The sequence below is a fragment of the Stylophora pistillata genome, chromosome 10 (genome assembly GCF_964205215.1).
Source record: "Stylophora pistillata chromosome 10, jaStyPist1.2, whole genome shotgun sequence".
NCBI lineage: Eukaryota > Metazoa > Cnidaria > Anthozoa > Scleractinia > Pocilloporidae > Stylophora > Stylophora pistillata.
The window spans coordinates 7,366,142-7,392,625 of record NC_142528.1 but is presented as its reverse complement, the minus strand read 5'-3'; the positions used below and the strand labels follow the sequence as shown (position 1 = coordinate 7,392,625).

General features: G+C 40.1%; 3 protein-coding genes across 3 annotated transcripts; 1 reads left to right on the top strand and 2 right to left on the bottom strand.

The window, feature by feature from the left end:
- Positions 1 to 3,167, bottom strand: LOC111333556 (adenosine receptor A3-like). Its single transcript, XM_022939154.2, has one exon. It carries the CDS (start codon positions 2,367 to 2,369, stop codon positions 1,428 to 1,430), a length of 942 nt encoding a protein of 313 aa, XP_022794889.2. The 5' UTR covers positions 2,370 to 3,167; the 3' UTR covers positions 1 to 1,427.
- Positions 3,168 to 12,839: 9,672 nt separating this feature from the next.
- On the bottom strand, positions 12,840 to 18,650 carry LOC111333562 (uncharacterized). The gene is made up of 6 exons (XM_022939162.2): positions 18,236 to 18,650; positions 17,442 to 17,546; positions 16,887 to 17,340; positions 15,580 to 15,698; positions 14,195 to 14,308; positions 12,840 to 13,489 (listed from the first exon to the last, which is right to left on the bottom strand). Exons 1-6 carry the CDS (start codon positions 18,297 to 18,299, stop codon positions 13,260 to 13,262), a joined length of 1,086 nt encoding a protein of 361 aa, XP_022794897.2. The 5' UTR covers positions 18,300 to 18,650; the 3' UTR covers positions 12,840 to 13,259.
- A 2,458-nt stretch (positions 18,651 to 21,108) lies between these two features.
- Positions 21,109 to 26,443, top strand: LOC111333560 (uncharacterized). Its single transcript, XM_022939160.2, has 7 exons — positions 21,109 to 21,649; positions 23,147 to 23,470; positions 23,655 to 23,913; positions 24,589 to 24,711; positions 25,000 to 25,047; positions 25,391 to 25,450; positions 25,926 to 26,443. The coding sequence occupies exons 1-7, from the start codon at positions 21,571 to 21,573 to the stop codon at positions 25,933 to 25,935; spliced, it is 903 nt and encodes a 300-aa protein (XP_022794895.2). The 5' UTR covers positions 21,109 to 21,570; the 3' UTR covers positions 25,936 to 26,443.
- The last annotated feature ends 41 nt before the right edge of the window (positions 26,444 to 26,484 follow it).

Here is a 26,484-nt window from a genome sequence, read left to right as displayed (position 1 = left end):
TAGTCATCGAAGAGATCGACCGCTTTAATAGTTTTTAAAGGCCTCCTAATCTTTTCCATCATTGTTATTAACCCGATCTTAACTGATTGCTGTCAGTTTTTTTGCTTGCTAAGCGTAATTAAAAATTGAAAAATGGAGCGTGGGACGCAACAAAATAAATATAACTGACAAAGATCATTTAAGACTTCAAAATTCCGATAATAAGAGTGTTTTAACTAATTATCCATACCACAGGATGATCAGTTAAATATCTAAAACGCTTGGACTGTAAAAGGGTGAACTGGATACGCCAATAAATGTCACTCGTCAATGAGAAGTCGCACCTTTCCATTAAGACGTCGTTACTTTTTAATTCGCTGTTATTACTAAGTGAGAAGATGCATCATCCGTAAAAGCGCGATAAACAATGATGTTTCAAACCGGAGATTAAATAGCTTTGAACAGCTGCGTTGAGCCCTACTGAACTAACTCAAGCAAGAGTCACTATCATTCTTTAAAGCACATTCTAATTCACAAATCTAGGCTTTGTTGTTTCTAATCATGACAGTGGAAGGCAGAGGCTATTACATGGCCATTTGTAGTAGAACAAGAATTTTATTCTCTAACATAATGTATTCAAAGAAAGTCATCTTCGATTAAATTTTTTACTTACTATGCATTACAGGAAAAAATTTTTCTGTCACACAAAAGGAACTTTAGTGACTTAAGACCAGAAAGCAACGCCAATACCATGTTTTTCAGCAACGTTAGTGTTAAGTGTAGGATGGATCAATTTAACCTCATGCAGTCTCGGGTTGCACCGTCGGTTGATCATGGGAGATACCCCACACTATTTCTAAACATGGGAATGGATGTATTTTATTTCTATCTACATATCGTTCTACGACATCAGCCTTCCTCTGGTTGATTTCCTTTCAGACTTATCCAAGGCCCTCCACTTTCTTCAGCTACAAGAGCCCTTCTCCACTCTTTTTCAATTTAATTCATAGTGGTTCTTCGCTAATGACGCCTCGTTAATTCACCCCCTCCTGCGCTTGTCATTAAGAACATGCGGCTTTAATGCATGCGATTCTGCGGTTCTTATTTCAGGCGTTTAGTCCTCATTTAATCCTCTCATTACTGACGCTAAAAAGTAAATAAATTTCTTATTTTTTCTTTACCTGAGTTTCTAATACCAGAAAACGTTTCACCTTGTTTTCTGTGAGTCATATTCGCCGTTTAAAGAAGTACATCGGTTTTTAAATTTTTTCGGATCCTTAAGACTTCCAAATTGAACTTATCAAAAGTTTCCCTCCCCTCTTCTTTTCCTGTTTTCACATTGTGGCTGGTAAGAGCTCCCTTGGAGCCCAGTTTGACCTTTACGCAGCGAGAAAAGAAATGATAGCAAAAATATTTCCGAAACAAGTTTCAATGTTTTTCGCCTTTGTTCATCCGTCAAAGCTATAAACCGATCTTTCGCCTATATTGCGATTGCTTATTCTCCGAAGAATTCTTAGAATGGAGGGTCGAAAGTGCCTGATCTTCCAGCAGTAGATGATCGGGTTGAGGGAGGAATTTACAAGCACAAGCGTCACCGTGAACATTTGTAGCTCTCGAGGAGGAAGAGTAGATTTAACAAAAGCATAAACGTATAGAAAAAAGTTAGGCAGATAACATACCCAGAATACGAGGTAAATCCAAATTGTGCTTTGAGCAGACTTTTTGATTCTCGCCATATTCGCCAGGCCGTTATTTTGTGTGACATGCTGCGTTTGGGTCTGAATCTGAATACTATGATGCCTGATTGTTATATAAATCTTAAAAGAGGTCAATGTGGAAGAAACAAAGGATAGCGAATGGATAGTGAAAAAAATTGCGGTAGAGGCACTTGGATATTTCGGGAATAGCGCGAGCAGATCGATGGGTATAAAAATAACAACGACGAGCCATATTGCCGTGACAAGAATCACTACCCGTCTGTGAGTTACGATTTCTTGGTAACGTAAAGGCCACTGAATGGCGAGAAATCTGTCTGCACTTAAGGCCGTTATGCTGCAAAACGAAATTAAAAAAAGTATGTTGGATACAATTGTTGAAAAAGTGTCAAGAGTCGGAGTATTCTTGGATCGTAACTCCTTTTCAACCAGGGAGGCGATGTACATTGGTTGACTCAGTAGGCCAACACCAAGATCAGAAACCGCAAGGCTCAAAAGCAATGTTTTCAAAGGTTTTGACAACGAAGAGGTTTTTCTCAGCGCGTAGATTGTTACAATGTTCATCATAATGGTGGCATAACACAGAAATCCATTGATGGTAATGTTGGCGACCGCAGCAGATAGGAGCGAATCTGCCTTTTTAGAGGGTTCACTGTCCTTTGCGGTGTAATTCATGAATGAATTAATATAAAATTGAAAGAAGATGAATCGGCTTTAATCCAAGAAAGCGGAGTCCAGCGAACTGTGATCAGGGTGATAAAGCTGTCTCTCCAAACAGAATAAAGACAAATCAGTAGAGGATTGTACCAAATCTAATCGAGTTCTTTTGAAGCGTGGACACTGTTTGGAAAATTGACCTTCTTCTGTGTGAATAGCAGTTCAAAACCTCTAACCTAGTTTATCCTATTCGATACGCATCCAAAAGAGAAGCCAAAGAAAATCAAGAATTGAGACAAGGTCCAAACGAACTCTTGAGAAAAGCTGCTCAGCGCTGTTGATCTCTTCTTCTTGAAAGTGGAAACTTGATCAAATTATGTTGGATGCGATTCAAAAATTGTGCAGTCGATGATTTAGATGAGTCTTGCCCGCACGTTTCTTCCTAAAAGTTGGCAAGAAGAGAAATCAAGGCCAGACTGGGCTCCACAAATCTCAATCAAGCTAGTCCGAGACATAAAATCACGAAAAGTGTCTTCTTCCAGGGAGTTGAAGATGATGGAAAATTGAAACGAAATCAGTTGATGAGATGGAAACTATCGGGTGCGAATAATCGTTAGATGTGTTTCTACCAAGGAAAATTCAAGCGAAGTCGATAATCTAACACGGTCACTGTCGAATCTCTCCGACGCGCGAGAACAGCTAACGTTTCAAGTTTTTCCAATTGCAAGAAAATGGGAGAGGAGTTCGCCGCTCATAGATATTTATATATATTCGAAAGTACAGGTGAAAATCTTATTATGTAAAATTTGCGAAACCGATATGGTAGCTGTCATAGGACCGATGACACGTCCATTTATGTTTGTTGAGGACCCCAAATCTCTGCCATTTGATTGGTCAAGTGTGTGCTCGATAAGAATTTTCGCGACGACTATCATGACATAAGAGTGTCAAGTAATAAAATGCTTAATCGCAGATATTTGTTAATTCACGCCTCTGAATGACATATTTTGAGACTTTTCGTCATCTTCTTTCCGAAATGGACGATAAACAGCTGATAACCCTTATCTTTTGACTGTTTTTAATTGTACCTCAGTCAAAGAAAAGATCTTATATGACGCAAATTCTAAAGAACCTGTCTATGGCGATTTCACTCGATCTTCCTCAGATAAAACGTCACCCTTACTTAAATAAATTGTTTTTTCAAATAATTACATATTTCGATTTCAAAGCTTCACGATCCCTCTATAGGAAGTTACACCGGAAAAATTCAAGCTGACTTGTCTCTATTCGCCTGCCGCCGGAGACAAAAACCCTATTGTTCGGACGAAATGCTACTTTCCAATTTCCTAAATTATATGATACTTAAACAAAACCTTCCTCAGTCTTGTTTCGGTGGCATGAATTCATCAGTTAATTGAGGTGCTTTAGGTTTTCGCTCTACCGTTGTCAAAACATGTGTCATAAAACAACCTTGATCAGAGTTTGTCGAAGGTGCCTCCTCAATTTGCGGAGGAAATTCGCTGGAGGCACAACAGCATATGAGCTACACTAAGCATGTTTTATGAGAATAAACTTTGTATAGCTATCAACTGTCAAACAATGGACATATGTAATGAAAAGGAAACAGAGAAAGGAAAGAAAGCTTCAGGCGAAGGAAAAACTTATAATGGGAATAAAGTAATAACATGTACTTTGAGCAAATTAGCTGAGTACCCGTCCATTTATTATTTAGGCTCTTTTTGCGTTTGCTATCCAATTTGAGACTGTGTTTGCTCTTTGGGACGTCAGGATCTGAGACACATTGTAGCGCTGTGGCAGAAAGTAAACTGATTCTATGGTGATAAGCTAGTATTGCGAAATTTGTATTCCGGTCGTGCAACCTAACATGGAGTATCGCGTACAAATGGAATATATCTCATAATCTTGGAAATATCTGAATGATATTGAATCGATCGAAAACATGAAAAAATATGTCGTTTTGCGGCCAGTTGGGGCTCTACTGATGTTGATTATGTAGAAGCGTTTGGGCCATGTATTTTGAGTTTTCTTTTCGGCCACTTCGGCTAGCTAACTCTTTCTATCATAGCTCAGTTGTAGTACTTCCGAGCGGTATTCGGAGAGTCTGTATCTTCAAAAGTTTCCAAATGTCGGCTACATGGTTGTGAAATATGAGTTTAACATCTCCAATTTCTTTGAAGGAGAATATTTCCTTCCTTCATGCATTAAATTTTGAGACTTTAAAGATCATGATAGGCTCAGTTTTACCGGGTTCCTCTGGAGTCGAAAGATTATTGGCGGGTAAAAACCCAAGATTCGTAAAAAGGTGTAACCAGGTAATAAACCGTTTCCACATAACTGCCTTTTTTTTAATTTATGGCTTACAGAAGTAGCGGGCTTAAAGACCGTCTATTTATTTACGTTTGCAGGTTGAAAAGCTTTCATCACCCCGCGCAATGTTCTGAGCACTTGCATTGTGATTGGTTGACAAGAAATTTACGTCAGTCAATGCGTCAGCTATAACTCTGTCAGTTTCATTCTAAGCCGAAACTTCATGCATACAAATCAATTCAGGCAACGTTAGTTACGTCAGGCTGTTGTAGGCTGGGGGAAAAGGAAGTGCAGTCGAAAAAAGTGATCGAAAAAACATTCAACTCAGGAGTCGATCTGAAAGTTTATATTGGTTACAGGAGCATTAAGCGACTTAATGCATTGTCAAACACAACTAATATAAAGTTAAAGTTAAGTCATCTTTATTTAAGCAGGGTGGCCCTTTCAGCACTAGGCTGGTATCAATAGGAGCCCTGCGTAATTAATGATTACTACATAATAAGTAAAAAACTACCACCGGCCAAAAACTACTACAAAATAAAAATACAATCATGTAGAATAAAGAGCTAATAAAATGTACAATATCTCATCTCGTAAAATATTGTTTAAGAAGGTTCTTAAACTTGGAGAGTGATGTAGCTCCTTTCAATGTTCTAGGTAATTTATTAAAAAGGATCGAACCTGAATACCTAAAAGTGTTTTTACCCAGACTTCATTTGGAGGGGGTGATTGAAGATCGTTACTGTTTCTGGTGTTATAACTGTAAATACGATTATTTCTTATGAAATAATCACAAAAATAGGGGGGGGGGGGCTAGATTATTTAAACATTTATGAACTAAAATACACTTGTGCATAGTTCTCTGTGTTTCTAGGTTTATCCACCCTAACATCTGAAATGCTTCTTCTATCGTGGACCTCCCTTGCACTATGCGCGCTACTCTGTTCTGTAGACGCTGTAGGTTTTTACCGCAGCCTTTTGACAGTCCACCCCATACCGTGTCAGTGTAGTTAACAATTGGTTGTATAAGACAGTTGTATTTAACAATTATTCTACGAGTGCGCGTTGGATATGAGATGATAGATAGCCAACGAGCCGCGTAGCGCCGAGTTGGCTATAATCATCTCATATCCAACAAGCGCGAATGGAATAATTGTTTTATTAAAAACGTTAAATGAAATGATTAAATTTTATTAAATTTTTTAGCTCCCTTTTAATTTTAAGCTTACGCGTACGCTTACCATATCTGTAGATTATGGTATAGCGGCTAATATACCATAATGGCTAAGCCAATAAAAACTGTTGAATTGCATTATCCAATGATCTAGTTTTTAATAAACACATTTAGCAGCTTTTTGAGTAAGATAGGGTCGTATGCGGGAAAGAAGTCCTAGACGTTTGCTTACTTTGTTACAAATTATTTCAACGTGCCCAATCCATGTAAGGTGCTCATCCAATGTAACCCCTAAGTAACAAAAACTTGTTACTCTTTCAATATCTTGCCCATGAGATTGTATTACAATGTCTGAGGAGTGTTCTAATTTTTGTCTAGTTCCGAATAGCATCCACTTTGTCTTACTCTGATTAAGTACAAGCTTGTTCTCTTGTAACCACTGCTCAACGGAGATCAGACCGTTTTGAAGAGTCTGCTTAATAAGACCTGGACTAGTGTCAGAGAAAGAAATGACTGTGTCGTCAGCATACATGCCTATGGACGATTTCATTAGACATTGTGGAAGATCATTGATGTAGATCGCAATCAGTTTTGGGCCCAATATGGATCCTTGAGAAACCCCATGGCCAATTGCTAAATTGAATGATCTGTCTTGATTGTGTTTGACCCTCTGAAATCGGGTAGTCAGATGGTTTTCAAACCATTTCAGGCCTTTCTCCCTAATGCCGTAATGCTCTAGTTAATGGAGTAAGCACTGGTGTTCAACAAGGTCGAACGCTTTTTTAAGATCTATAAAAATAGACCCAGTCATCATCTGTTTGTCCATTTGTTCTAAAATATGATCTACAAAGTACACGGCGGCAGTTTCGGTAGAATGCTTCTTCCAGAATCCTGACTGATTAATAGGAGGTTGTGTTTAGTGAATAATGCTACAAGCTGCGATTGAATTGCTCGTTCCATTACTTTGGAGATCAAGGGAAGGACTGAAATTGGGCGATATATAGTTGTTTGGATCGCTCTTATCTCCAGATTTGTATATTGGAGTGACTTTGCCGTTTTCTATTCAGATGGAACTAGATGGAATTGTACTCGTAGAAATTATCAGATTAATGATGTAAGTAATCGATTCAGATATTTCAGGGGCTGCATCTTTCAATAATCGAGCAGAGATTCTTTCAAGACCTGTGGCTTTCGTTGACTTCATTTGGAGCAGTTCTTTTCGAACAAAGCTAGAGGACACCTCTTCTAGGACAAAGTCATGATTAACTTTAGGTGTTAACACTTTCGGTAAGGTAGAACAATCAAAATGGATGCAATAGATGTAAAAAAACCATTTAAGCATGAGGCTGTTAGTCCGTCACCACTTGGTGGCACTGTTTTGATCTTCTTTGGAACGATTTTATGCAAGATTCGCCACATTTCTTTGGAATCTTTTTCTTCTGCCAGTTGTTTAGAATAATAATTGCTTTTCTCTTTACGCATTCTAGTGTTGATTGTGTTTTGCAATCGTTTATAATTGCTCCAATGCAGTTCTTTGTTTGTACTAAGAGCCATCTTGTGGTGATAGTCGCGCTCATGCATAAGTCGTTTTAGGTCGATAGTTAGCCACGGCATCGAACATCCACGTACTCGACGCGTAACAATAGGAGCGTGTTTGTCTGGAGCTGTTAAGAATAGATCTTTGAAGGCGTGCCAGCATTCGTCTATTGTCTCTTGAAGTTTGATGTATCTGAACTGCGGTTATAACTGAAACGTATTTGTGCACGATCCTGGCAATAAAGAGCACTATTTAAGCAATAGTGAAAATCAAACCTGAAAAAATTTAGGCCTGTACGGGATTCGAACCACTGACCTCTGCGATACTAGTGCTCGTATCCGATTGGCAATTGTGCTTACTATTGTTTTGTTGTTGCGACGCCGGGTTGAAAAGCACTCAGTTACTGACATGACTATCAGTAAATCATTTTTATCCTTTATGTAGCTCAGACATTAGCAATGACCTGTTCTTGGGCTCAATGGTAAACTACTTTATGACTCCTTTCAAATGAATTAAATGTCAACGCAACTTTAGTCGTTCTTTTGAGTTTTGGTTAAGAAATAAATTCTATGTTGTCCTGCGCCTGTTCCGTAATGGATCACAAATGACGACGTCAAAAAAGAAAGTCAAAATATATTAGGAACAAAAAGTGGAAAACTATCGAGGCGCAGCCGAACGCGTCACTGATATTCTTTCCATTTGACATCTTTCGTAGTCTACTTTTGTACTGAAGAAACTCATATTTAAAAAAAAAAAATTGTTTATGGTGGCCTCTTATCTGAGTCTCTCCTACAATACCACATCAGAAGTAATAACAAATCTAAATCCCACTACTGGCCAAAAATAAATCCAAAAAAACGGCCCCCACTGGCAAAAATGCTAAACCAGCCAATACTGGCCACAGTGCCAAAACGATCACAAGTGCATGGCCAAATACCAAAACGGTAACTAGTGCCCAATATGCCAAAGCTGCCACTAGTAGCCAAAATACTCAAATTGTCAATAGTGGCTAATTTACTAAAACGACCAATGGTGGCCAAAACGCTAAAACAGACACTAGTGGCCAAAACACTGATAGGGCCACTACTGGCCAAAATGCCAAAACGTCCATTACTGGCCAAAATGCACAAAACGGCCACTTGTGGCCAAAATGCCAGAACGGCCACTAGTGGCCAAAATACTTAAATGACCACTAGTGGCCAAAATGCCAAAACGGCCACAATCGGTTAGAATGCCAAAAAGCCACTAGTGGTAAAAATGCCAAAAACGGCCACTAGTGGCCAGAATGCCAGAACGACCACTAGTGACCAAAATGCCAAAACAGCCACTAGCAGCCAAAATAATAAAACGGCCACTAGTGGCCAAAACGCCAAAACAGCCACCAGTTGCTAAAACACTAATAAGGCCACTAGCGGCCAAAATGCCAAAACGACCCCTAGTGGCCAAAATGCCAAAAAGGGCCACTAGTGGCCAAAATGCTAAAAAGGCCACTAGTGGCCAAAATGCCAAAAACTGGCCAAAATACCAAAAAAGTCACTTGTGGCCAAAATGCGAAAACAGCCATTACTGGCTAAAATGCACCAAACGGCCACTAGTGGCCGAAATGATAAAACAGCCACTAGTGGCCAAAATACCAAAACGGCTATTAGTGGCAAAAATGCCAAAGCGGCCACTTGTGGCCAAAATGCCAAAAAGGCCATTAGTGGCCAAAACACCAAGACGGCCACTAGTGGCCATTATGCCAAAACAGCCACTAGTGGCCACAATGCCGAAACGGCCACTGGTGGCCAAAACGCCAAAACGGCCACTGGTGGCCAAAATGCCAAAACGGCCACTAGTGGCCAAAATGCCAAAACCGCCACCAGTAGCCAAAACACTAATACGGACACTAGTGGCCAAAATGCCAAAACGGCCACTAGTGGCCAGAATGGCAAAACGACCACTAATGGCCAGAATGGCAAGACGGCCACTAGTGGTCAAAATGCCAAAACGACCACTAATGGCCAAAACGCCGAAACGGCCACTAGCGGCCAAAATGCTAAAACGGCCACCAGTGGCCAAAACGCCAAAACGGCCACTAGTAGCCAAAATGCCAAAACGGCCACTAGGGGCCAAAATGTCAAAACGGCCACTATTGGCCAGAATGCTAAAACGGCTACTAATGGCCAAAATGCAAAAACGGCTGGTAGTAGCCAAAATGCCAAAACGGCCACTAGTGGCCAGAATGCCAAAACGGCCACTGGTTGCCAAAATGGCAAAACGGCCACTTGTGGCTAAAATACCAAAACGGCCACTAGTGGCCGAAACGCCAAAACAGCCACTAGTGGCCAGAATACCAAAACGGCCACTAGTGGCTAAAATGCCAAAACAGTCACTAGTGCCGAAAATGCCAAAATTAAACGGCCACGATTGGCCAAAAGGCACAAAACAGCCACAAGCGGCCAGAATGCCAGAACGGCCACTGGACACCAGAATGCCAAAACCGCCACTAGTGGACAGAATGCCAGAACGGCCACTAGTGGCCAGAATGCCAAAGCGGCCACTAGTGGCCAAAACGCCAAAACGGCCACTAGTGGACAGAATGCCAAACGCCCATTAGTGGCCAGAATGTCAAACCGGCCCCCAGTGGCCAAAGTGCCAAGACGGGCACGAGTAGCCAAAATGCCAAAAAGGCCACTAGTGGCCAAAATGTCATAACGGTCATTACTGGTTAAAATACGAAATAGGCCACTACTGGCCAAAAGTCAAAACGGCCACTAGTGGCCAAAATGCCAAAACGGCCACTAGTGGACAGAATGCCAAACGGCCATTAGTGGCCAAAATGCCAGAAAGGCCACCAGCGGCCAAAGTGCCAAGACGGCCACTAGTTGCCAAAATGCCAAAAAAGCCACTGGTGGCTAAAATGCCAAAAGGCCACTAGTGGCCAAAACGTCATAACGGCCATTACTGGCCAAAGTGCCAAAAAGGTCACTAGTGGTCAGAATGCCATAATGGCCGCTAGTGGCAAAAATGCCAGAACGGCCACTAGTGGCCAAAATTAAATGCCAAAACACGCCGTTAGTGGCCGAAATGCCAAAACGGCCATTAGTGGCACTTGTTGGCAAAATGCTAAAATGGCCACTAGTGCCTAAAATGCTAAAAAGGCCACTAGTGGCCAAAATGTCATAACAGCCATTAGTGGCCAGAATGTCATAACGTCCGCTAGTGGCAAAAATGCTAAAATGGGCGCTAGTGGCCGAAATGCCAAAACGGCCACTAGTGGCACTTGTTGGCAAAATGCTAAAGTGGCCACTAGTGGCTAAACTGCCAAGAAGGTTACTAGTGGCCAAAATGCCATAACGGCCATTACTGGCCAAAGTGCCAAAAAGGCCACTACTGGCCAAAAGTAAAAACGGCCACTAGTGCCCAAAATGCCAAAACGGCCATTAGTAGCCAGAATGCCATAACGGCCGCTAGTGGCCACTACTTGCTGTCTTGGCATTTTGGTTACTAGTGGCCGTTTTGCCATTTTGGCCACTAGTGGCTGTTTTGGGATTTTTTGCCACTATTGGTTGCTTTGTGATTTTGGCCCATCGTGACATGGCTGTTTTAGCATATTGGCCACCAGTGGTCGTTTTGGGATTTTGGCCACTAGTGGCTCTTTCGGCTTTTTGGCCACTAATGGCCGTTTTGGCATTTTGGCCACTAGTGGCGGTTTTGGGATTTTGGCCGCTAGTGACCGTTTTGCGATTTTTGCAACTAGTTGCTGTCTTGTGATTTTGGCCCCTAGTGGCTGTTTTCGCATTTTGGCCATTAATAAGCCACCCTAAGCTAACCAGCCGGCTGGCAGCTGGTCTTTTTCTTAATTTTATGATCATTTCCTTTATTCTTTTGACCTAAATGTTTGAATCAGGGGCGATACTGTTCGGTATTAGATGTTTATCACTCTATGACGTCAAAGGATCAACCACCCTGATATTCCACTTGGCCTCTTTAGGAGAGCACTTTAATAACACAAATTTTGTCGTGCTTTCATAGTTTCCCGCCCAATCCATTACGCCAGAAATAATTTTAGACCTTCTTTACCCTTTAATTGATTCATGAGATTGGAAATAAAGAGATTTAGGATCAATTTTAATATCTGAACAACTACACACCTACCGGTCCCCTCATTCAACTACAGCGCCTGCTACTACACACCTACCCGTCCTCTAATTCCACAACAGTGCCTGCTTCTACACACCTACCCGTCCCTTATTTCAACAACAGTGCATGCTACTACACACCTATCCGTCCCTTATTTCAACAACAGTGCGTCCTACTACACACCTACCCGTCCTCTAATTCCACAACAGTGCCTGCTACTACACACCTACCCGTCCCTTATTTCAACAACAGTGCATGCTACTACACACCTATCCGTCCCTTATTTCAACAACAGTACATGCTACCACACACCTACCCGTCCCTTATTTCAACAACAGTGCGTGCTACCACACACCTACACGTCCCTTATTTCAACAACAGTGCATGCTACTACACACCTACCCATCCCTTATTTCAACAGCAGTGCGTGCTACCACACACCTACCCGTCCTCTAATTCCACAACAAAGTCAGTATCTGCGTGCCCAGATACTGACTTTGAAGCACGTTTCTCCAAAGTCCCGGTAACTTAACGGGCCCATAAAGCTGTTCTGTTTTCATTCAAGATGGGGATTTCAAAATTTTTGAAAATGATACAATAAAACTATCGGCTAAAGAAACAGAAAGGACTGGTTTTGGCGTAAGATCCTGCTTTCCTATCCTTTAACTTTTGATTTTAAAACATGGCTTCCAGCCCGTTAAGTTACCGGGACTTTCGAGAAACGGGTCCCTGATCAGAAATTCAGTAAGCGATCATCATTCGCGCGCACTCAAGACTTCGAATGAACAGCACTGGAATTTATCCAAATTGTAAGTATGGCGATGCATCTTTGAAGTACTGTTTATGTACCTAGAGGACGTCATGACGAAGGGCTTGCCAGTGTTAAAGCGATTAGGCAATATTTTGCGGCTGAAAGTCCAGCAATCATAATATTTTCGCCCCCACTAGAATTGCTCACAAATCAAGAAAGTTTGAACAGGTCACACGATGATATGCAAAAAGATAAACAAATCAGCACGAGGGAATAAAGACTAAATCCCTCTACAAGCCTTATTTTAAGAAATACCTCTCAAATGATCTTTTAACATCCCGCTTTCGAATTAAGCTCCAAGAGGATCTTAAAACAAACAATCTAACCCCCTGCGTGGGCTCTCTTGACGTAGCCTGAGTTGCAGTTAACCCCAAAGCCGGTATGAATAACACGTCCGGCTTCACGACAGGCTACCCATCACGATGAGTCCATTCGATCTCTGAGGTGGTATTCGAGTTGCAAGCGGGGAACATGCAACCTTATTCACGGGAGCCGAGCAACACAAGATTAGGAGATAATAACCCATGAATTTACTTTCTAGGTCTGCGCGCAGACATCACCCAGCTAAAAAATTGACTGATCATGAAAGACGCGGGACACAATCCCCGTACGTCTCGGTAGTTACCAGTCCCTTTTGTTGGTAGTGTTTCCATTTAGGATGGAAATGATGATGGTTTTTAAATTCAAGAAATAAAAAAATGACTGGAAGTGTAACAAAATGCATTAGTTTTTAACAAAGACCCGCACTATTGTTCCTTAGATTCAAATTTTGAAATATGATTTCGAGCCCAAGAACTTTTGAGAATTGGGCCACTAGTGGCTTTGAATTTTAAATGTATGTTGTCATGGTTCGAAGCCTTGCAGTTTATTCCTCCTGGCGTAACAGGAGAACAATAGTTTTATACTACATGGTGTTGTTAGCCACTTGTGACATCAACAGTGACAGAGAGCGTGACTCCAAACAATCCCTATGGTCAAAAATAAGTTGACTTGAGTGAATTCTGTTGTTGATGCCGTTGATGATGTTGTGATGTTTTTCGACGATGTCCCTCTAATGTTTATTTCAGTGGTACTTGTTCTGGTGGCGGAAAAAGTACATCGCGATGGGACAAGGTTATGTGATGACGTCACAGGTGTTACAAGCGTAAAAGGCGAATTGTTAACTATAGCAGGAGAGATAGTAAGAAAAAAAAAACAGATCAAAAACAGAGACAAAATGATCTGGCAAGGAATGAGAGAAACGAGTTGAATTAAAAAATTTCAAGGTCAGAATTTCAAAAGCTTTTTCCTTGGAGTCGAGGTATTGTTTGACATGCAGGCGACGGCTGCCATTTTCTGGAAATAAATCGCGTCTGTTATAAAGAGAGATGTGTATTTCAGCCCCACAGTTATGCCCTCACTTTCCGTCCAATTCCTTCCACAATGACACACGATCATGGTCTACCTCGCAAACTTTCTCAGTGAGGGTTTAGAAAAGGAAGTATTTTGGTGAATTATCCCACGTTTAACCTAACACCCAGAGGGCCTAATTCGTTAGGCGAAGTTCTCTGGAACGGGAAGTCCTTTTTGCCTAGCGATTGGAGATTTGCTCATCGTCAGAGTGAACTAATGGTTCTGTACTGAAGCTTAATGACATACAGTTGCCTTCTGAATCATAAAACCACTAGATTGGAAAAAAACGCACAAAAGGTACAAAGAGTTAGAGAATAGAATCAGTAAACTAGGTGGATGAACTAAGGTGTCGGTAAAAATGTGGTGCACTCACGTGAGAGTGAATTCTAAGGTTACCTCGGAACATAGTTAGTAGAGGGGGAATTAAAATTAATCTACCTCACAGTTTCAGGGGAAGCCAACTTGTGTCAACTTACCACACTGCTTACAAGTCAGCGGGCACTGCTGCTTCATGTTAGGATAATCACAATATTTTGCGTTTTCGGGACAATTCGACAAATGATCTTGACACAGAGCTTCTGTCCTATCGCCTACAAAGGGGAAATTAAGGATTATCACCGCTGTGCAACTAGAGGAGAATCTATGGGGTCTTGGAAAGGAGGCATGTCAGCCACAAAGCTCTTTCGTTAAGGGCCTCTTCTGGTTTAAGGATTTTTATCGCTGTAAATCTTATTACTTAGAGTTCTTACAAGAGGTTAGACAAAAATAGAGGAGATTTTAGGATTATAGGGGGAGTACGAAAAAATATGGCTGGGAATTCTGCTCGCAAGGAGATGTTTTTAATGTAATAAAAGTAACTTGTCTCAACGAAGTCGTTCCTTTGAAAAATTAAGGATTTCAGGGGTACTCTTGCTTTATGTAAAACAAACACACACAAAAAAACACCAGTTATCTAATTATGCAACGACAGCAATAGGAAGCCGCGCTTGAGTGTCATTGCAAAGCGGGATATAACAACAGAAATTTCACCAATTGGAGCTAGGAGCGCATTTCGTCCACAGTTAAAATTGAACCCTTAATAGGGTTTCTATCGTTTGCTTCGCGTTCTGTACCGGTTAAATTGTTATCATTGCGTTGACAAGTATATCAATGATGCGAGTTTTGACAGCGGTAAGGTTATGTGTCTTTTATAAGTAGCCTTTCTGATCTGATTACAGAGTAAACAGGCGTTTGTTTAGTAATAAACAAAACAAAAAAAGATAAATGTATTTTAAGCATAAATTCATCTCGATCGAGATAACATAAAAGCTCTCAGTCATTTTGGCTCCAGGTGATTGATATTTCTAACGACTAGCTACAAAAGTATTCTACATTTTTACTATTAAGAGCATAATTCAATTATTATGTATGTTATGAGTAGTTTGTCGATTTTGAAACCCAAAAACTCTCAGCTCATGCCACTAAACGCAAATCTACAGGAAAATGCTTTAAGACGGGACAAAAAAAAAAGAAAAACACAGTTTGGTGCAATTTGTGATTTTCAGAAACATTTCGTTTAACCCTAGCGAGGGATGTAGTTCAGAAATACTCTCCACTTTTTCATTAACACATTGAATAAAGTCATAAGAAAGAGACAACTTTTTCCCGACTTGAAATCTTGACAAAAAGCTCGAGAAAGCCGTATGATAAGTTGCTGCGATAATTTATCTTCAGATCAGTTCTACGATCAAATCCTCATCTTAAGTAAGAAAGATTTTAAAAAGGGGACAGAGCGACAGAAGACTTATGTGTGGAAAATAAGCTCAAGATGCTCTACAGAACTGTTCATGGGTAATTTTGTGGTAAGTAATTTGTTACAAACCTGCCTGTACTTGTCGACTTAGAGGGTGAATAAGGAATATTACGAAGAAAGTCCATTGCGAAAAATCCATGAATGCGGTACTTCCGTTGAAGGTCAAGTTGGCTTGGTGTGTTATTCTTCTATTTTGAGCCGAAATTTCCCATTTAAGAATTCATGGGGAGTATCATATTTCGAAGGGGTAAATAAGTGTATTGAGGCGCATGATAATAGCCTGGGTCTCACGTGGTTGCCAAGCCAACGTTCTTCCTGATCGATACACCCTTCTGCCTCGCCTTGTCTTCAGTGACACGTCGTTTACAGTTCTTTAACTCTCGGAATAAATTGAAACGTAACTTCTTCTAATAACATCGATTTATTTTCAAGAAAACAGATGACGAGAATTGATAAACTCATCTGCTGAACGGTGGTTTGCTTACATATTAGTAAATTCGCTATGAAACTAATCCATAGCACAATTACGGGTGAGCTTTGAAAGAAAATGTAAAAATTATTAACCCTTTAAATCACAAGATCTGATTGCTAATTCTCCCCTCTAGCTGCTACGCAATTCCTTTCTGATTAGTTACTAGAATTTGACGTTAGATCAAGACATCAACTTCTACTTGATAAGTTTGAGTATTCTCATTACCTGTTTACTGAATAGTGTATAGATATTAGAGGGAGAAGTTGCATGTTGATCACTTCTGGGAATGAAAGGGTTAATTAACAGAGCAGAAATGAAAAACGTTGATTTTGTAACGTAATATACAGAGAAATTACTAAAGAGACCTATAAGAAAAATTTAAAGATCATTCTTTCCACGGAAAAGTTAAACATAAATAAAGTAGTTTTCTAGTTCGTCCGACCTACTAGTCTCAGATATTTAATTTATTCTTATCTACAAACTGCTCTGCTTAAGCCTCACAGGGTTACTCTTAAAAAAATGAAAACAAAACAAAAAACAAAACAAAACAAAAAAAACAACTTTATCTTTGGATATTTTGAAAAGCAATCCGTTTGAAAAAACATATTCATTCTGGAAGCTACGGCAATCAAGTTTAATCCGGTATGGCACTGGTCCGAGGCCAAGGATACTTGTACCAGCCCAGTCGAAAGCAAAAATAAACCCATGGCTAGGCGCGCGTGACTTCGTCTCTTGCGGTTCTCCGTGTCTTACGCGGCTCAAGTGTTTTTACTTCGTGTTCTTGCCAGGTCTTGGTGACACTACCCTTCCTCCTGAGTGACTGTTGAGTTTTCTCTGATATTTATTTCACGACACTTAGTAGAAGAACGCTCTCATCATTTTGAACAATCACTGTTAAAGTTACCTCTGTAACAGGAATGCATACATCCACGAGACTGTCGTTATAGCCAAGATATTTGTTACTGATGCAGCTTTTCTGATGGCAATATTTTTTCGCTTTTTTCTGTCTTCTCCCAAATATTTTGTCCCTGATGCATTATCAGTGGTTTCGGTTGGAAAACTGGAGGAGCCTGGTGAAACATCCCTGGGGCTTTGAGCCTTGGTGAAGTCATTAAAAAAACTTATTGCTTTTTGCGTCTGTGACACCGAGTAAGTAGCTTGTGTTTTTGCAAGGCTGTATGAAAATGCTTCCAATGTTTGCGTTCGAGATGGAGCTTGTGATACCGAAGCGGCAATTTGTTCAGGAACCAGGCCGTCAAACGTAGCCGTCGAACTTTGCGGCGGAGTGAAAGTGTGCGTTGTAGCTTTGGTGGATATGCTTTGCGATGGAGTTACGGACAACGAGGGATGAATTGTGGCTGTAAAGAAAGTAGATTAGTCAGTAAACTAGAAACAAAACCTTAAAAAAGCTTTACAAAAATCATGATCGTGATAAATGGGCAAAAACTTAATAACGTACCGCACTGATTACAAGTCCGTGGACACTGCTGCCTTATGTTGTCGTATCTGCCGCAGTAATTTGCATAATCAGCACACTTGTCCAGTTTATCTTGACACAGTGGTGCTGAAGTGATAAGACATTTTTAGACCCTGCTTAAACGGATAAATGTCAGGTGTGCACAATGGGACGGCTATTTTTAAGATATTATATTGAGCCTTGCACAAAATTCCAGCGAAACAAAAGAAATCGAAACTCCAGGATATTTCTACGCGCGATATTTGTTCTGTATTGGCGCAAAGGTAGAAATGTAGGAATATTTTTTCATGTGGGGTCAACAACCCACCTACTTCTAAGAAATATCGAAGTTCTAGAGGAAGAGACACTTCTCCTAACTACGTCATCAAGTTTCCTTTGGGGCATTGTCATTATTGCAAACTATTCTGTTTTATGTTTTCGAGTCAATTGACGATGCCCACTTATGGTGTCGATTGTTACAGTAATTCCGCCGTAGCGATCGGAAATTTTTACAAAAATTCCCCTCTGTAACAGATTTTTTTAGTCATCGTACAGTCCTGTGTAAATTGTTAATGAATTTACTGGTAAACAAAAGATGTAAAAGGATTAAAACTGGGAACGTAGTTACAAATGAGATAAGACGTGGAAAGATTTTCCCAAGAATAAAGGGAAAGATCTCTACGACCATTTTGAAAATAATGGCATCTTACTAAGTAGGATTATTCTTAACCCCACTGGAGGTGCATAGATTGGTTGCATTGATAAAGTTCAAAATCTGCCAGAAATTTTCGGCTTACCTGCTACTGTTAGGTGAGCTGAATAAAAGAATACTGAAAAGAAAGCAAACTTGGCGAGGTCCATTACTAAGCCCCAGCAAAGAAATCGACCCTGGTGTCAAGTTGAAATGGCTAGATACCGTTCTCTGGGAAGAAGTATCTTATGCTTTTAAGCACGGGATCATTTATATTTTATTGTATGTCATATAATAGCTGTGAGCTTAGAGAAATCAATTATGACGTCTTTCGGAAGTGGTTTGTATTTCACGCGCACAAGAAATTTCAAGAATTCCTTAGTGTTTACCAGCAACAGTAAAAAACATTGTTGCGGATTAATTCTACTTCTAGCTTTGATTCATCGCTAAAAAAAGCAATGAATACAATTCAAAACAAAGAGGAATTGACAGAAAGACATTTCTTGAAAAAACAATAACAACAAAAAGCATTCCATTCGGCGTATTTTAGTGTCAGAGCGATTACCAAAGAAGAGAAGTTAATTGACATTAACACTTTCAAATAATTATAATCCATTTCACTGCATTGGAAAGCTAATCAAAAAAGAAAACTAGGATTTTTTCTTAAAGGAAAAGTTCAGTTTTCTTTATCCTGCTCGAGGAGGAGATGTGAGCTCGGTCATATTACCATCTGTACGACCTTGAACACGGAAACTTTTGTTTGCGATGTGAAAAATTGTCAGCGCCGGTTTGTTTGCTGTACGATTCCTGGAAGATGAAATAACTTCACTTTTTTTTCTCAAGAAAGGCCGTCCCCTTACCTCAGGATAACGTTATAAACAGCTGTGTAAGCAAATCGACACGAAGTAAGCTTGGGCTCAATTTAATTCGTTGTATTGCTTTTAGGTTGATGAGAGAAAGAGAAAATCTGACCTTTATTTTGTCTCGATCAGGAAAAACGAGAGAAATAATCATACTCTGGAAATATAGGATGGAGTTCGCGCAAAAGGCTTTGATGCAGTCTCATATCGGCGCGACCCAGCATGGAAGCATAAGCTTATCTATCTAGAGGGTTCTTAGTGTGTGGGTTGAGGCAATCTTCTAAGCATTTGATAATTCCAAATACGCCAAATCAATAGGATTAGGTGGAAGTATCTATTAGCGTGCGCGACATTACGGATTTCGGCGATACAATAAAAGTGTTCAATAACGACGGTTTCTGATGACCCCAACTCAGCAGTTTGATTCAGTAATAATGAGTATGATAGGATGAAGATGATGTCAAAATCATAATAATGATACGAGGTGACCGAATCAAATTAGCTTCAGGGAAATTTATCATTAGTTTGCTCCCTCCCAAAAACAAACATCTCTCGCGCCATTCTGTTGAAAGTTCGAAGGGGACGGGCGCAGCCCAAAGCCAACTTGAGGGCCATAAAATCCAATTGAATTAATGGCATGACGGATTTTGATAGCAAAGTATTTCTGTCTACGAAAGTTATATCCTAATAATTTGAAGAGGTTATTTCCTGTAAGATTAAAAATGGGTATATTTCTTAACTTGTCACCTTATGCTTAGAAAAAAACGGAAATATTTATGATGATAAAAGTTGTCCCAGTCGAGTACAGAAGACTTCAACTTTCCCTCGACTTGACAAAAGGAAAGTTCAGTCTTGTGAGTCGCTATCAGGAAAGGCACTGAGAACACAAGTTAATTAAAAAACTATGTGACCGGGTAAAAATGGCAACGGAAAAGACGGAACATGGGAGTGGCTGACGGAAGGGCGAGGAGCAGAAGCCTAGGAAATGCTACTTTTCAGTAATACGTCTAGAAACGTCTACACTACAGGGATATAGTTTTTGGTAGCTCATCATTGGGGTAAGCCTCGGAAGAGGGTGTATCTACCGTTTACTCACGTCAGCTCATTTAGTTAAGAAAAAAAAAAAGTCTTTTTACAGGATTACACAATTACTGGTGAACCAGTAGTTTCCATTGTGCTCCTTGCAAACAAATGAAACAAATGGTCTAAATTGAACATAACATCATTAAGAACATCATTAAGAACCCCAACCGGCCGGAGGCAAACCAGTTGGCTATTTACAAGCGTGGCCAAGGATCTGAACACGGGGCTACCGTGAATCAAATCTAGTGGTCAGGGTGGGACTCGAACCCGGGAGCGGCGGATTACGAGTCCGACACTCTAACCACTCGGCCACACAGTAACGAGGGCCTTCCATTGGTCAACCTTTTGTTTATTCCCGTGTTTCATTTGTGATATATACCCCTCAATTCTGTCTCTGTTTTGTACCGTCATGCGCGTATGGCTCTGACAGACACTTGAGAGGCTGATGAAAACTGATTTTTTGTTGACCTCAGCCGGACTAATGTGATTAGAACCACAAAATTTAGTTCATCCAGTTGTTCTTTCAAAAAGTTATTGCTAGAAATACTAAGATTTGCAAGCAGATAGCGGACTGGTTGTAAGAAACTTTGAAAGTTTCTTATAACCAGTCCGCCAGGCATTTTTTTAGATTCGTGATCGCTCAAACAAAAAAGTTATTACGAAGCAACAACTTTACAGCGCGTGAAGGATCTGATAAAGGCTTAAGAAACCAATACACAATATTGTTTTTCTTTGATAAGTTTTCTAGGAAGTGGAAATTGAAGTTTATAGCCTACGGGTCAAGCGCGAGACGACCTCGAAGACTACGCGCGCGTAGCGAGACTCCAGCGGTAAGTGCTGACCCTCTCGTTCTTCTTTCAGCTCTCGAAGCCTGTCGAGAGAAGATTGACAGGTTAGAAGATGCGATGTCTTTCCTTCAGAAGCCCGCTTGACTTAAAAAAACCTGACGTATCAGTTTCTTGAACAAGCAGACTTGTCGAGGCGAAACTGGATTCAAGGCGGGTAAAGTGAAATTCCACTCGTCATGCCAGTTTTTGTTAACAGCTTTAACAAGTTTTGTGTGCTTTTGTGAGTACTGAGTAAACAGTGTTGACACTTGTCGAGGAAAACGTGTCGGTGTATTTGCGGCGGACTATCTAGCTTCAGATCGTAAACTTCCTAGGTGTCCCTTGCAAACAATGGACTTACAAGCTTGCATTAACCATAATTTTTTCCTATTGAAATGTGCGTTTTAACCTGTTTTCACGGGGAAAAAATTTTTGCTAAACTCAGCGAACTTTCTCTCAAACCTGTTACATAAACAAAGTTCCTTATTTTTTCATCAATTGAAAGCACGTGAAAGACCACCCCGAAATCGAACTAACGAAAATATTTGACTCAAGAGGAAATTGTATCCACATTTTATTTGTCCTCTCTTGAATTGCTTCGAGGCTAACGAGGGTGACTTAGTCAGACTAATTTCTGAGTGGACAGATAACGTTCAGTTCCTTCTGCAAGAATGCTGCTCCCACGCGAAAAATCTATTTGTCTAATTACGGCGTTTCTTCTAGTAGGCGGCACAAGAACAACTGCAACAGGTATTCTGACGCACTTTTTTTAATTGCTGGGTTAGAAGAAGAAAAATGATGGCTTCACTTTCATGCTGAAGGTTACTTGTGATTTATTATGATGTCTTGTTGAGTTATAATTGAAAAAGAGTTTCTTTGAAAAGACTTGGAAGTATTTTCGCTATTGCATAAATAGCGCTCTTTACTGCGAGGATCGTGCATCATACGTATCTAATACCGCAGTTCAAAATATATGAACTTCATATATTCATTGTATCTGATTTATCATCATGGGTTTATTACGAATCAACTTAACGGCCTGCTCCCAGTTGACTTGTTAGCTCAATTGGTAGAGGGCTGCACTAGTATCGCAGAGGTCAGTGGTTCGAATCCCGTACAGGCCTGATTTTTTCTTAAGGTCTGATTTTCGCTATTGCATAAATAGCGCTCTCTACTGCGAGGATCGTGCATCATACGTACTTGGAAGTAAAGTAAATCGTTATAATTTCATCGCTGTTTAAGGAAGAAATACGTCATTAAAAAAAATAAACCGGCTAGGACGAATCCTTCCTACTTGTGAACAATGTTGTCAAATATAGCAAGAAAGGCACATGGCGGTATTAAACATTACCGCTGATATATGCAGTCTTGTATATATGTCGATAAATGGCTAACGGTCAAAACACGCAAGTTACTTGTTCTCTAAGAATTATTAATTTTTCTTGATTTGGACCGACGACTTGAACAGCACTTCTTTTGTTGGTTGCAACGTCTTTAGGTAGGATAGAATGTACTCACTAAATAACGATGATTGCAGAACAACATGGGAAGCGAGAATCATGGATGAAAATGTTCTTCTTTCGCGGTTAATTGGGCTAGCCTTTCAGAATTCAGTTTTACTGTCTTCTATTATACGTTCTATATGGATTATACTGCGTGGTCCAGGTTTAAACAAAATCTTTGTCATGTGGGGAATTAGTGAGGAGCCCACACTGTCACTGTTCTCTTCCAGAATTTATTTCTCAGAAAAGCAGGCAGGACAACGTTACGCGAAGTCAACCTCGTTCCCAGGGTCTCTCATCTTCCCCTCCCCTGGAGCGAGCGAGGGGGACGGGAAGATGAGAGACCCCGGGAACGAGGTTGACGCGAAGTCTCTGGCCGACTAAAAACTACTCACAATGATTTACTTATTTCATGAACACACCTTGATCAAAAAGTAAGTTGATTGGCTGTAAAGTTCTTCCTAACAAAGATAAACAAACTGATTTATCGGAGCGGACAGATCGAGACACTCGATTTCCGGCAGATAATTTTGAATCTTTACAATACTAATTATCCTGTTTCCGACAGTCACACCTGGGTAAAATCTCCGTCTATGGACGATCTGTTGTTGTTGTTGTTACTGTTGGTTTCAAATCTTCCAACTGACCAAGGAACGGGATAGGGAAAATTGAAATCATTCCTTTTGCTTCCCCCTTCTTTCAACCTCTTTAGGCCTTTATTTCAGCTTTTATTCTGACTTTTTAGGTATCAAGTACTTTTTGGCAACTTGTCCTCGGCAGAACTGTGATTCAGTGTGTGCAACATTTGGTTTCCAATGTGCTAAAGCGGGACAAAGCTTTCCAGCTTCATCTGCTTTGCCTATATTCGAATCTTTGGGAGTTTCGTGCAAAACTATCAACGGCACCGAACAATATCAAAATGGAGAGCAACCGTGTTACTTTGCGGAGTCTCACGTCCTGGAATGGGTCGGAGTGTGCGTCGGATTTAAGGGTATCCCTGAAACCATTGACTGCCACATAGCCAACAACCCTTACATCCGCAGGTTGTGTCCATGTTATGATCCTACAGGTAAGGCTTCTTGTGGGTTATTCTAGGGCGCTTTCTCTTCAGATCACCAATAAAAGTTGGTTCAACTGCCAACGCGTCTTGAAATAACCAAGGTTTTGTGCATTTGAAAGGACCGGTATTCCGACTAAACCGGCCAACCTTTTGAATAATGGAGCGGTTAAACTTGTTTTTTTTTTTCCAAAAGCTACTCCAAGCCCGAATATATCCGGTAAACCACCGTATACAACAAAACCTCTCAAGACGAACAGGGCCGCTCTATCTACAGCTGACAACAAAGACCATTCGGAAGCTAATCCTTCAGAGCAGCAGATAGCCCAGATAGGCACAAGCGGCAATGCTGATAGAACAGTTCTCATTGTTTTGGCCGTTATTGCCGCTGTATTAGCGCTCTGTCTTTTGGGATTAGCAGTTCTCTTTATGCGGAATAAGAGAAAATTTATCAGGTAATTCATATCAAATAGTTATAAGCTAATTTATGCAGTTGTTTCTTTTCTCGAACTTTGGTCGTGTTTTTGGACGTGGACTTGTGTCAGTTTAATGTACAGTGTAATAATTTATCCTGGATATCTTGAGCCCCTATTATTGAGCCCCTATTACATATGAAGCCATCGTTGCTGCTAACCACCATTTCAAGGTCGGGGTTAAAGGAATCGAAATTCTAAGCACAACACCTCAATGATAAATCAAGTTGTCTAAGCGAAATGCGTGGTTTCCTACAGCTTATCGTCACAGTTTCCACTGTGGCCCCTTAAACGAGTTGCGTTTCATTTTTTGGATCCTTAATCGCTTTCATTTTGTCATTCGCAATCCATTTCTATTTTCATTATTCTGAACCTTCTCGGGTAATTTCTTGGTCAATCCACGTCCGGCTTTTTTGATACATGTCTTCCCTGAAGGTAAACTATTGATTCACTTTTTTTTTAAGTTTAAGTGAACGCAGTTTACAAGGGCCCTGTCCAAAATAACTAAGAATATCTTAAATATCTTTTTGTAATAATTGACATTAACAGCTCTTTTGCATCCAATTGTCCCAAACCTAAAGGGCTACCCATGGCCAACCAACATTGGTTTATTTCTTATTGTAAGAATAAAATACAGACTATCCCCTTCTTAGCCAGAAAGGAGACAGATGTCCACAACGAAAAGCTTAATGTCAAATTTAGCAACAACAAGAACGATGCAGTCTTATCTGATATGATGGATGGTTTAGCTGTTGAGAATGAGACTGATGAAGAAACTAGGTGGGTGATGTGTTAATCATATTGTGACATTGTATACCTGACAACATAAGGTCTTGAAATGGTTGAAATGTTCTCAATTCCTGAATATACAGCAACTGCGAAATGAGATCGGTTAACTTCTCCCTACAAAACACAAACTTGAAGACTGATTCAGAGCAGAAAGAAAGGTAATAAAAGATATTCCGATTTATTGATAGCAAGCCATTTTGATATGAATTGTGGTTCTTGTCTCTAACGTTATTCGTTTTCAAAAAACTTAATCTTTTCTTCGATACTGTTGAACTCTAGATATGCGAGCCTACCAGAGAAATCCACAGACAACATTATGTATGCAAGGTAGGGTCTTGTTGGTGTCTTTTGCAGTTACACTCAATCAATTCTGGTTTTATTTTGAGGTGAAGAGAAATAATTATCACAGGAATGATAAGGGGTGCTGTACTGCATGCTCCTTTTAGCTTCATACATTTTTTTAAATCTGCAAAGCCACTCTAATCATGCAAATTACGAATACCTCGAGCTTTTCATATATTTCAGCTCGGTATATCTGGATGGACATCATGGTGCTGAAATTTTGGTGTCATGCTATCCACCTTACCATCCAACCGGCTCCGGCCGCGCCCATGTTTGAAAAAAACTCAACAATTTACTTGTCTTTTTATCTTATCTTTTTTGCTCCTAGCATTACCGAAGAAAAGAATATTTCTTGTGTGTCTGGTAACATCAACCACGTGTATGACAGGTGAAGTGAATTTTCAAAAATTATATCTCTTTTAACTTAATCATTTTGAACGGCATAAAATGAAAAACGATGTAAAATAAAAAACGATTTAAAACTGTTTTGAACGATGGACAAACCTCATCTTTTCTAAGAATAGCAAGACAGTCGCTGGTTTGAACTCATCAGTAGCAAAGAACGAAACAAATGGACCTAGCTTTACGCAAGGAAACTGAAACGAAACCAACCGGTCATAACCGATAATGACTTTTGGTATTTGGGTTTTACTGCCGATAAGATTATTGCAAAACTGATCGATTAGTTGTCAAAAACCAGACCTATGAGACTCGACAGACAAGCAAATCCACAGTGAACTTTTATGATGACGACCACTTCCGCTCTATAGGACCAATTTAAGTACATTGCTTCACTCTTTGTCTGCAACTGGGACCTTCTTATTTCTAATCTTATATATATTTTTTATCTTCTATTGCATCAGATTGGTGTGAGATCATTTTGCTGAACCTCTTATGTCGAAGTTTTATAATCTTCAACAGTTGTGGAATCAGCGTAGCCTCGACTCTGTCATGATCATCATTGTGGTTTATGATCTGGCAACAATATCAAGCAAATCAAGACCGCTACCAAATAATTAGGATAAATGTGGTGTGAAAATAGTTTCAAAACTAGATGTCAGACAAATAGGGTGCCCAAAACGACGCAATAAAAAGTAATTATAACATCTATCCTTTTATGTATTTCCATCCCACAAGGGTGTTTAAATTGTAAACACATCGGTAACAATCCAAACATTGGAACTGAATGCCTAATGACAACCCGTATGAAAGTGAGTTTTAGGAAACCTAGTGTGACAAGGACAGTCGCACTTGAACTCGCTGCCTGTATTCTTTCCGTTATAAAATGATGGGGGTGAAGGGAACGTCCTACGCACGTTTCACAAACATCAAGAAAATAGAAATAAAGCATCACGAAAAATCGGATATACGAGTGTAAAATTCACGTAAGAGCAAAAAATTAACAGTTCATGGGGTTTTAAT

Bases quoted from the DNA above. Each gene is read 5' to 3' on its own strand.
- LOC111333560 (XM_022939160.2), top strand. From the start codon at position 21,571: ATGCTGCTCCCACGCGAAAAATCTATTTGTCTAATTACGGCGTTTCTT. The intron at 24,712-24,999 runs GTGGGTGATGTG...GTTGAACTCTAG, and splicing joins GAGACTGATGAAGAAACTAG to ATATGCGAGCCTACCAGAGA. The intron at 25,048-25,390 runs GTAGGGTCTTGT...TTTTGCTCCTAG, and splicing joins GACAACATTATGTATGCAAG to CATTACCGAAGAAAAGAATA.
- LOC111333562 (XM_022939162.2), bottom strand. From the start codon at position 18,299: ATGGACCTCGCCAAGTTTGCTTTCTTTTCAGTATTCTTTTATTCAGCT. The intron at 15,699-16,886 runs GTAACTTTAACA...GGCTCAAAATAG, and splicing joins TATGCATTCCTGTTACAGAG to AAGAATAACACACCAAGCCA. The intron at 14,309-15,579 runs GTTTGTAACAAA...TCCCCTTTGTAG, and splicing joins AAGTCGACAAGTACAGGCAG to GCGATAGGACAGAAGCTCTG.
- LOC111333556 (XM_022939154.2), bottom strand. From the start codon at position 2,369: ATGAATTACACCGCAAAGGACAGTGAACCCTCTAAAAAGGCAGATTCG.